At 34.7% G+C, this 12,508-nt stretch overlaps 1 protein-coding gene across 26 annotated transcripts; it reads left to right on the top strand.

Annotated features, from left to right (window-relative positions):
• The first annotated feature begins 6,323 nt into the window (after positions 1–6,323).
• LOC112276715 (uncharacterized) lies at positions 6,324–10,991 on the top strand. 26 transcript variants are annotated; one of them, XM_090246981.1, is made up of 4 exons: positions 6,366–6,789; positions 7,023–7,094; positions 8,869–10,205; positions 10,486–10,991. In XM_090246981.1, exons 3-4 carry the CDS (start codon positions 9,054–9,056, stop codon positions 10,813–10,815), a joined length of 1,482 nt encoding a protein of 493 aa, XP_090103107.1. In that variant the 5' UTR covers positions 6,366–6,789; positions 7,023–7,094; positions 8,869–9,053; the 3' UTR covers positions 10,816–10,991. The 26 variants fall into 26 exon arrangements, with proteins under 26 accessions (XP_024364087.1, XP_090103114.1, XP_024364097.1 ...); XM_024508321.3 differs by having other exon boundaries at positions 8,866–10,205; XM_090246983.1 differs by having other exon boundaries at positions 7,010–7,033.
• The last annotated feature ends 1,517 nt before the right edge of the window (positions 10,992–12,508 follow it).

The following is a 12,508-nucleotide window of genomic DNA, read 5'->3' as shown; positions in this document are numbered from 1 at the left end:
TGAACTAAAGCTTTAAACAATACAATTTTAATAATAAAATATGAATAAATGATATTTTATGCAAAAATTATTACATAAAATTTATATCAAAAACATTATATTGAAGTGTTTATTAAAATCTGTACATTTTTAAATATTGGAATGATATTCAAATGATATTTAAGTAGATCTATTAAGAATATATATATTTTTTAAATTAATTAAATAAAATAAAAATATACAAAGATAATTTAGTCTTCTTAAACAATTATTATTTAATTCAATCTAAGTTGTTATTTTATTTATTTATAATGTTATTTTTTAAAAATAAAATATTAAAAATTTAGTTGTGCTTGTATACATGTCAATATATATATATATATATATATATATATATATATACATACATACCAACAACAAAAAAAGTTGTGATATTTTATAGTATTTATTTTAAAAAAATAAATAATATAATTTATTATTAATAAATATATTAGATTATGTTTTAAATATAATTTGTTAGATTTCAATTCTTATACATAGTTTTAAAATTTTAAAATATACCAAAATTTTAAAATACATATATAATTGTCATATATTTCTTTGATTTATCTTTAATTTGGTTGGTTTTTTATTTACTATTGAACTATATATTCATATTATGTTTTCATTATTATGATTTTATTTTGAGGTATTAGTTATCTAGATTGTATGATTATTATATGGAAATTTATAAAATTTTATTGTTATAATACAAATGTCTTGGTTTAGTATTATAATTCCAAAACAAATGTTGTCTCTTGTTTGAATGATTTTTAGTTTTTACATATTTATTAACTGAGGAAATGAACAATTTTATTTTAAGTTATCTTGTGATTTAATTAAATTTGATAAAATTAATGGAGAAATACCTTGATAGTTTCATGTTATAATAGACATTTAAAGCATTATATAGATTAGTTGGTTTAACAATAAGAGATAATTTCCAAAAATAAATTATAATAAAATTATTAAATTTATACAACCATGCACACAAAACAAGTTAGTTTTAAAATCCCTTTAGATGAATTAAATTTCGCATATGCTTTAAATAAGTTGGTGGTTACAAACAATGTATATATATATATATATATATATATATATATACATCATTACATATAAAAAAAATTATAAAAATTCTTAAAACTTTTTTATACTTTTAGTTTGTATTTAAAAAATTAAAAAAATCTTACAACCTTATCTATTAATTAGTATTAAATTTCAAAAATCATTTTACATTGTGACGTGCTTTGAAGTTTAAATTGGTTCTTTTCAATAGAATTACTAAATGTTAATTCAGTAAAAAAAATTATACATATAAATTCATACATTTAACTAAATTAATTTAATTACTTTTTTGAACTTTAAAAAAAGAACCAAACCTTATTTTATTATTTTTTCAAACTAAGTTAATGTAATTTTATTTATATTTTTTCTATAGATATAGTGGGTACTGAGAACACAATAATTTATTATATTAACTGATATATTTCTTTGATGTGTGTATATATTTGTCGAAAGATATTAGAATTTTTTATTCTAAAATAAATAAGAAGAAATTATATTTTTATTTAGTCAAAATTAATATATTGCCACCAAAAATTTCAATGCCATAAAATAATTCGATATAAATTTGGAAATGAAAAAATTAAACTTTAACTAGAGATTCTGTTTTAAGCTATCTCGTTTGTGAAATGAACATGTAAATATATCAGCTGATTTCGCTTTCTGGTAGAGAAAAACAATTCTTTAATTTTAAATAGACTAATGTCATATATATACATGTGTATGTTTATTAATTATATATTGTAGTTCAAAAGAGATACAATATACGTATCAAAATATAATTTCAAGGTTTTTCATCATATATGTGTACATATTTAAGATTTCAATTATCTTATGAACATATAATAAAATTTAAAATAAATTCACAAATGAATATTTTTTATTAAAAAATTGCATTATGATTTTTTAATCTCAATAATTAAAAATCCACAAACCAAATATATGCACAAATGTATAAAAATATACATAAGTAAATAAGTTAATAAATTATATTATTTTTTGTATTTCTAATTTTCGTTGTAAGGCTAAAAATGCTTGAGTGTATACACACAATAAATAATATATATATATACACATATATATATATATATATATATATATATGTGTATATATAATGTAATGATAATTTGTATTATTTCCTTGATGAAACTCCATAATTCAAAAGCACTAGAAAAACAATCTATTACTATCAATCCTTGTCATGTTTTTTTTAAATGTCTTTGAAAAAATTATTGGTACATCTTCATATAAAAGTTATAATAATTCATCTAATCAGGTAGTTTAGTTATTTAAAAATCGTTCCTAAGAAATCAAAGCTGAATTGATTTTAGATTGTGGAACCCTCTGTTTTTAAGTATAGCATCTATCAGTAAAATATCTGGAGACGATGGGATATCAGAATGAGATTTTGAAGACGGTTCAATGAATGTTTTTTTCATATTTGAATAGTAGCAGTAATAAAACATAACTGCCATTTTTAGGACTATACATTTTCAAAAAGTTTAATGGTTTTTTATGTTTTTGTACCAATTTCCATTTGAAGTGTAGCATTGTGAAACTACCAAATCTGTTTGATCTAATGTTGACAATAAACGTTGTCATAGACTTGGCTTTTGATGGTTAAGTTGGTTTTAATTAAATGCGATTCGAGGTTATAACTTAATCAACATTGGAGATATTTTATCGTTAATTAATGAATCAGAACAGTTCCCACCCTGTTTTGTTCTTATTTCAGCCATTGATAATCAACCACTCAGAATTTGAAAAAAAAACAATTAATTGAATTAGTATATTAAATAGAAACACGAATATCAAATAGTTTGATAAACTCACATAACATTTGTGCAAATGTTTATCTCAATTGATGTGTATATATATATATATATATATATATTCTTCATTCAATTATACCTCTTTGTAATATGTGCTTTGTGCTGCATTGATTTTTTCAGTCATAGATTATTATTATTATTATTATTATTGGTAATTATTATTACACACACATGCATAAACTCAATATGCTTGAATATTTTTGCATACAAATATTCAAAATATAAACGACATTTTTTTATCTATACTTATTTTTTCTTCTTTCAAGTAATTAAATATTTATACGATTCTTTTAATATAGTGTTCTAAAAACTATATGCTTTTCAGGTATAAAGCACCAACTGGAATGAACTTAATCCTGTAAATTGATATAACATTATTGGCATACAATTACAGCTAAATTACCTGCATCACATAAAAAAAATTTAAGAATCCACCAACATAATCGAAAAGAAAGTGAATTGTGTTTAAGAACAAGTTGCTGCAAGTATGGTTTTGCCATTGTATGAAAAAATTCATGATTTGGAAGATTATACCATACATTGGACTACAATACTTGATTAATTTCTTAACTTTTCAAATAAATGAATACACTATTTTATAAAGTGTAAAAGAAAAAAAACTGAAAATGTTTTATCTTTAAGTTTTTAATCATTAGAATAATTAATAATGATAATTATTGATTGAATATTAAAAAATATTTGTTGATTGTTTTTGAAAATAATAATGTAGAAATAAACCAATTAAACGTGTTTTAATGTATTATCATGTTTTTTTAAAACGGGAGGGATATACATAAATACATACATATACATAAATCATCTCTAATGTATTAAACATGTATTACAATTAAAAGCTCTATTTATTGTCTAATATTATATGAAATAATTAGAAAAGGTAATAAGTAATTTTTTTAGCTTGGTGTGCATGCTTATGTGCATCTCAAAAAAAGTATTTGCACAAGGTCATGACAGCAAAAGGGTTAAAAACGAAAGGCCAAAAATCGCATGACCTATAAGCTACAGAATATATATATATATATATAAAAAAATATTATGTTCTGAATCAGGCTTTAAAAAGATATTTATTAAAATATTAGAGTTAAACGAAGTGTGAAAAATAGTGTTTATCTCTTTTCAAAAATTATGGATGTGATAATATCAGCTTTTACAAAAATAAGTTTATTTCTGTTTTTTAATGTACTTTTTATATCTACTTAATTTAAGCTTGTATATTTAACAGTTTTTAAAAATGTATCAATAAAAACATTTAAAATATAATCAGTAATATGACTTTGTTATTTTATGCAGAATATCAATTTTTCGATGCAAATATACTTTTTAAATTATTTAATTTTTGTGAGTTGAAAACAACTGTCTGTCATTATTTTTTAAATAAAAAAGAATAAGAAATAAGAGGTTATTAATTATATAGTAAATTTAGTTTTTAATAGTTTAATTATATATTGGAGCTTGTTAGTTTTGGAGGAATTAATTTTTGGAAGGAATATTGTATATAAGTTACTTTTGCTACCACAATTTTTGCTATTGCCACCACAATCTGCCACCTACTTCACATATTTCTTGAGTTTTCTCTATTCAAATAATTAAAAATATCTATTAATATTTCTGAAGTGTGTTCTTGTTTTCAAATTATATATACATTGGCAATCATCTCAACAGGGATGCATGCAATACTATAAACACAACTATTGGTATTCAAAAAACCAATTTGGACACATATTCTTGCTCTTGTATTTATTTTATTTGTTATAACTATACCAATACCTGACTTTATATCCCACATTTTGAAGAAGTGAAAAAGAGAAAAAAATAAAATAAAATAAAAATACAGGATTTGTCAACGTAATTTCAGCAAAGCGCACACACACGTCCACACACTCCCAAATAATAGTATCTCCAAAGTTCAGGATGAGGTTTGAATACACTCGTGAAGTATTAATATCTATAAAAACATGAAAAGTCGTGAATCTTCACAAGCTACCCAAAAAAAGACAAAAATCCATCACATTGGAATACATGCAATATCTCGAAAAATATTACTAAAAGATAAACCACACTTTATTGCCCTTCATTCATACGCAAACCAATAGAATAGGATGACAATATATATATATATATATATATATAAATGTGTGTGTGTGTGTGTGTGTGTTTTATAAAATTTTGTTGGTAAAATTCATGGACTTGTGTTGGGCAAAGACCCAATTGAAGGAAAAATAAGAAATGTAAGTCAAACTCAACACAATCAAATGTACCCCGCACCCCCACCATCAGCCCCTTTTATGTGCCACAACAGGACGGGTCGAACAGGTTGGCCCGGCCTACTTCCACGGCAACAGGACACAGCACGGAGACATCATTCATCCATGAACGGATGAACACGTCGTCCAAGTAGTCGGATGAACCTCCGGCGTGGACCCATCAACGTCCAGCTCAGACATCAAGTTCCCATGTCCATGTGGCGATCGAATAGCGCTGGTGAAAACCAGGCTGGGGAACTCACTCGCCGTCCATGGCTCACTCGCTCTCTCTCCTAGTCAAGGAGTCGACCGTAAGATTTACCCTATTCAAACGGCACTGAAAATTTTGTCCTCGGTAAACAGAAGGATGGATTTGGAGTTTTGCGGGCTATTACGTGTACATCTTCAAATCTGCATGCATTTTTTTAACATATATATATATATATATATATATATATATGTAATTATTATCATTTCTGGTAAACGAAAAGGGATGGAACCTTTTGGTGAGTTGATTATTTGGGGTGGTTTGATTACCATTGAGTTTGTTTGTTTGTTTGTTTGTTTGTTTTTTTTTAGGTTGTATGAATGAATGAGATGAGATGAAAAATCATGAACTTATTTGGGAGAAGAGAGGGTTGATGAGAAGAATCCATAATGAAAAGTTGACTTGTGTAAGTTGCCTGAAGGGTGGCGACATCATTGAAGCATTGAGAGTAAGTTTATGGAAGACATTGATGTTGGGGGGTTTTCTTCAGGCACCTTTCAATTCTTATGCTTTGTTTGTACAAGCTAAGATTTCAATGGCATTCAAAGCATCTCCCCCGATGCTATCCCCCACCCCTCACAATACAAAACAAACATCCGCACACCCAATAACCAAAATAAAACAAAAATTCACTACAAAAAAACAGAAAAGGACCCCGTACCGAACATACCCCTTTCATAATTCTGATCTTTTCTGATTCTGACCCAGATCGAAAAGATCAGAATCCACCCGGGCAAGAACGAAAAAGAATGGTAGAGGAAAAAGTTTCGCAGGACTAGACCCCAAGACCAGTTTCTGTTCTGGAGTACCAGACACATACCCGTATGATATACGAATACGGATTACGGACGGTGCCCGATGGGGTGGACTGCCCTGCCCTTCCCGGCGGGTGGGCAGAGGCGGTCGCAGTCGCAGTGGCGCGGGGAGAGCGAGCGACGGGTGCCAAATCCCACTCACACTGCCACTGCCACTCGGCCACTCACTCACCCGCACTCGCACTCTCACAGCTGAATGCAAACGCTTCGTCACGGCATGTCAGAATTCTCTCCCCTCTCGCTCTCGAGTTGCTACTCCGCTCTCTCGCTCACTCCCTCCTTCTCACTCTCTCTGTCTCTGTCTCTTTTTTTGGTTGGTTGCTTGCTTAATCCGATTCTGTTGATTCTGGCTCATGTGAGTGTTGTTAGTTGCACGCTGGAGCGGGATTGTACCTCGCGGTATCCTTCTTCTAAACTTCTTAGACGTGGCGGAGTCGGGCAATGTGTGTCTGCTTCGCGGGGGTGTTGGAATTGATGAGTTGCGAAATGTAATGTTTCGTTTGTGGTGCTGGCTCGCCGATGCGCAATTGGAGGTAGGGGAGTAATCGAGTGGTGCGGGTTGAGTAGAGCGTATTGGATATTTGTTTTCTTGGATTTTTCGTCGTTTTTATTTATTTTCTTTTTCTTCTAGGTTGTTGATTTTCATTGTTGTTGTTGTTGTTGAGCTTCTGAGTGAATGAGTGTAGATGAGGAGGTTGTGTTGATTTTGTAGCGTGGTAGTCGGTCTTCGATCTCTTGTTCAATTGGTTGCAGGGTTCTTGTGCAGGTGGAGATGAGGTAGCGATGTTTTCTTCTACTTCTTCTTCTTCTTCGTCTTCGTCGCATGAGGCTCATACTGGTTAGTTAGTGTTTGATTTCGTTAGGTTTACTGGCTATGTGAGCAGCCGTGTTGTCTCGAGGAGTCAGGTTCGGAGGATCTCCAGCTCACTGCTGGAACGTGCGGACACACGTCCGTGTTGAGATTCAGCTCCACGGAACAAAAAATATCAGAGGTTGGGTGTAGTCTACAGACTCTAGTGGCAATCGCGGCCAAGTTTCGTCGCGTTGCCAAGCTCCAGTGAATAATGCTCCGTTGAAATTTGGGGTTCACGCGCCGCTGATACTTCTAGTTCACCGTCGTCGGGGTCAGAACCGATGTCGCTCTTCTCGGGTCCATTTCCGCGTCAGCCTGGTTGTGTAAATTTAGCCTTTGGCTGCAAGATTTTCACGCTCCGCTTAGTAACATCATATAGTAGCCCTGGCTTTTGCGGGAGAAAAGGGTTGGACCTACCTTTGACCCGACTTCCTGCCCCGGGCAAGTCCTTGGTGTCCGTAAGCAACTGCGGCACACTTGGTCCCAGCCTGGTTGCATCAGCGCTCGTCACCCATGATGACTCACCTGGGCGAGCGTCACTCATCAAGTGTACCGAAAATTGGTTGGAAGTTTTCGTTCGGGGGTTGAATGTTTTTTACTTCGCAGCTGGAGCTCTCGTTGCGTGGGGCGTTCGTGTAGGATAACGGGGCTCGGTACTATGAGGAGCATGGCGACGGTCGGGGACTTGTAGTCGGTCAGGCTGTTGTTCTGTACTCGTAGTGAGTAATTGACGCAGGGCTCGTCCCAGTGGCATGTCACAAGCTTCCCTTGTTCCATTGTGCGCCGTGTGCGAACTGATTAAACGAGTTTAGGGTGTACAGTCATGCTTCCCAACAGTGTACGACAAAGGCTGTGAGTAGCTGTCACCCTATAACACATTCCCTCTGAGCCCCTGACATGGAAGCCAGGGACGGAAGCGTTCCCAATTGCTGTGGCAAGGAGCTGCTGGTGGAGGGGTCATCCGCTCAGAAACGGTCGTTTGGCGCTGGCATAGTCTTGCTGATTGTTGGTACCATTTCGTTTCATTTAAGGAGCACGATCATGTACTGCTAGGAATGTGGCCATGTCGTTGATGCTCAGGAGCTCGCGGTTGGTCAGAGCTGGGCCTGTTCGGGAACAGTAGCCGTGGAGCTTCGTCGTCGAGGTTCAAGATGCGAAGCTTGAGCTTCTGAGTTTTAGTGCTGAGAGATGCTGTTGGTTTGTACAAAAGCGTCGGTTGGGTTTCGGTTGTGTACGTTATGCATGGAGATTGCGACAGCAGCCTAGGTCATCGAAAGTAGAGGATAAGGATTGCCCCACTGCAAGATGGATGTCGTTAGAATATGTTTTTCCAGAGCAATGATCTCCATTGCGCTTTACGATCCAATTAATAATCATAATAACAATAAAAATAGTAATAGCGATTTCCTACGATTTCTTGTGTCGCGTGCGCCGAGTGGATTCCTCCGATGATTTCCCTTTATCGAGTCGCATCTCATGCATCTGCTGAAGGCGACGGAAAGAGTCTTTCGACTGGTGCCATTTTCATTGAATTAGGATTCACTGAGAGTTCCTCGTAATTGCCCTCACAACTCAGAACCAGCGTTTGCAGTCCAGAGATATTTGAATTCCATAGAATGTCAATGGAAGAGTTCAGCAATACTGACCTTATACCTGGAGATCCCTTCTCTGCTGAAGGCGCAATTTAGAAGTCATGAACATGTTGGCTGGTCAGAACCCGAAATTCGTGAAGCTGAAATTGTGACTGTGTGTGCAGCAGTTCAGTCAGTGCTGCTTGCGATTCAAGCTTGACGGGTTAGTAGGATTCCGGCATCTACTCACCCCCTTCCAGTTCCCACATATTGTCGACGGTCAGCACCGACTGTTGATGTATTTCCGAGTTCTTCATGGTGTCTAGTGTACCCACATTGTGACTAAGGCAGCCGTGAGCTTTAGCACATCGTGATGCGGGAGTGCAAAAGACATCCATCGGAATCTCAGCCGTGTGGTGGTGTGTGTGCCCGCTGCTTAGAGGAGAGGCTGATATGGCTGTGGAGAGGAGAGAGCTTCCGTCTCGATGATCCAGACCAGATTTCGGAGACATCGGTGAGCGTCTCGGACGACCCAGTTCCTGCTCGTTCTAATGCTCGCCCGCTAGTCCCACGTGAAGATGTTGGTTCCGTAGCAGCACTGAACACCAGGAAACAGCTGCAACTGAATGAGGTATCGAGGCCACCCGTTTCGATCGGTGTCAATGTGAATCAGAGAAACGGCAGTGACACTGTGGACGGAAGCAAACAGCAACTCGACGGCAATATAGGTCCTACCAACTCGCGCAATTTGAAGGTCGCGATGGTAGGATCGACGGATTTGCATGCCCAACGGCGGAGGAATTTAGAGAATGGACTTGAATTCGAGCTGGCTTTCTCGAAAGACTCTCCGAGGGCCTTCCCGAAGTTGAAGAGTAAGAATTTTGAATCAATCGACTCTACAGAGCCTTCTTATCCTTCCAGTAATTTCAACATCGGCATCGAGGACATTGTAGCTCGTTTGTCCGTCGAGGCTAATCCTCGGTTTAACACCCTCGTGGATGAGCCTAGAATGTTTCGCTCGCGGTCGTTGCCTTTGGACAGCAGGTCCCGCACCGAAGACACAGGTCTGAGAGTAATCAACGAGCAGGCTGATGACATATACTTCGAAGACAGGTCGCGGTCGTTACCTCTAGACACTCGATCCAGAGCTGAGGACACAGCTCTGAGGGTAATCAACGAACAGGCGGGAGACGCATGCTTCGAAGAGAAAATGCAAAGATTTGGTTACTACGGCATCGATCGGGATGGTAATGGCGGCGGAGAGAGCTTGAATGACAACTTGGCGGAGCAAGGGTGCTTCAGCCCGAAATGGCAAAGCAAGAAGAGCCCCAAATGGGTGAAGGTCCTGGTTAGCCCCATGACATCGAGAAATCGCGTCTTTCCGAGCCGATCTAAGGACGATGTGAGGAGAGGAAGGGGCTCAAGGAAACGGGGGACGAGATTTGCTTCATCCGATTGGAGCCACAAGGAAGCAAACGGCGGAATGTCACCGCAACAGCGGAGCCCAGTGTTTTCATGGTTACAGGTACCCTTCCACATCCCTTCGACCTGTTCATGCCCAACCTAATTTTCAATATTGGACTTTCCAGCGTGCAATCCAATCCCATCCGACCGATTAGCACAATGGAATACCAGAATGCTGCTCTTTCCCAAAGAACCGGCACCAATAAACACACTCTAGTATCACAAACCCGGCACAACAACACAATATTCAGAGCGTAGTTAAATCGTAATGTACAGCTTGCACCCACTTCCGTTTTTCTTCTCCCCTCGCCGTAATACCACCTTTTTTCTGCTGCTGCCAGCAGGGTCCAGGGACGAAGAATCCGAGAAGACACGACCAAAGAGGCCAACTCGCATCGTCGTCTTCCTCGTCTCTATCAAATTCCGTGAGCACAGATTCATGGCTGAGGGATCTCACCACCGTGGGCCACTTGCACGAGATCGCTGAGGAGCTGGAGATCGAGGAGGAGTCTAGCGAGGAGGAGGAGGAGGAAGAAGAAGCGCAGGATCAATTAGACGAAATGGCGTCCTTCGGCAAGTTCCTTGTGAGCGCTGCGCGGAGACAACCCAACGCGGGGCTCACGAGGCTTGTGAGTGCCACCACGCCTTCGGTCCCATGCCACCAAAGCTGACGTGGTTCCTTCCCGCCCTTTCTCGAACCCTCGCTGTCCAGCTGGCGGTTCCACGTATCTACCTCTTGCCTGATTGTGCTGGCTCCATACCGTGGCTGTGGCACTTGTAACATATATCAGATTGCAACTGATGGTGATCTTCCCCAATTTTAATTACTTTATTCTTTCCCCACTTACTCTTTTTGTTTTTACTCTTCTCATATTAAAGTGCCTTTGTGAGTCATGGCATTCTTACGATGGAATAATTGGAGGGAATATCAAAAAGAAAATGAAAAGAAAAATTCTTGCTATTTTTTTTGGAGTTGCATAGTTTCTAGAGCAGAAATATATGGACATGGCTCATCTTGCATTGCCAAATCTGTTCAGAATTTCTGAACTTGCCTTTCGTAAATATTGTTTTGTTTTAATGTTTGACAACATCGGGTGTTTTTAGATAATTTTGTTATCTTATTATTTTTTATTGTGTGTGTGCATGTGTTTTTTTTTTTTTTTTTTTTTTTCTTTTCCTTCTTCTAATTTTATGGTTCCATTTTAAAAGTTATTGTTGTGTTTGTGGGGTAGGGTTCGCAAAGGTTTCTTACGTCTGAAAATCTTAGGGGATTAAATTTTTCTGTCCTTGTTACATATCTTTTTTCAAAAAATAAAATATTGATGAAAATGTTGAATCTACATGATCAAAATATTTGAAAATAATTTAAAATTTTATATTGTGCATAAGATACTTTTCCTGGCTTCTTCAATATTGTCTATTTATGTCTCTGACATGCTTGTTGGGCTTTGGTGGTGGGATGTAAAGACATTTTTGATATGAAACTTGATGCATAGCACATGTAACATGAAATTTAAAAGTTGTAAAAAATACATGTTTTTAAAAAATTTATGATTACTATTATTTATTTCTTTACAAGAATTGTGGAGAAAATTAAAAACAGTGAAATCAATGATAATTTAAAAAATTATGATCCTAATCTCATGTTCAGAAGGAGATTACTAAAAAAATACAAAACAATTAATTGGTTTAAATCCATCTTGTAGATCATTATCAGTAAATTCAAGTTATGATTATATTTCAGAATATAAATTTGATGACTGAAACTTATAGAAACAAAAAAAGAAATTGAAAAAAAAGAGATTAGGATTGCTAGAAAATAAGTATTTGTATAATTTATATTATTCTTTGTGATGATTTTTGTAACCTAAATCTCTACAGGATAAATAATTCAAGATATGCAAGATTTTTAAAATTTTATTGATGTGTGCAATTATTTAATGTGCATGTGAATATGGACATATATATGTTGAAATCTAAACATAAATGTAATAATTTTATATTAATATTTTTTAGAAAATTGTATTGAATTATCAAAAAATAAAAAAATATTATTCTAAAAATTCTGATAAAAGATGTTTTTTTTATAGATGTATGGATAAAAATTAATATTTTAGATAATTATGATTATACTCAAGAATAAATATTTAAGTTATATTATAAGAGATTACATTATGTGGTTATTAAAAGGTGCATAGTCCTACGATGACAAATAATAGAATATGTGATAGAAATATCTTTAAATAAAATACTTCAAATTTAAAATAAAATATACTATAATATATATATATATATATATATATATATATATATATATTGTTATATTTAATTATCTTGATTTAAATATAATAACTATAAAAAATA

This window comes from Physcomitrium patens, chromosome 24 (genome assembly GCF_059467195.1).
Source record: "Physcomitrium patens ecotype Gransden chromosome 24, ASM5946719v1, whole genome shotgun sequence".
Lineage (NCBI taxonomy): Eukaryota > Viridiplantae > Streptophyta > Bryopsida > Funariales > Funariaceae > Physcomitrium > Physcomitrium patens.
Note: the sequence above shows the minus strand (reverse complement) of the source record. Positions and strands in the feature narration are given on the sequence as shown.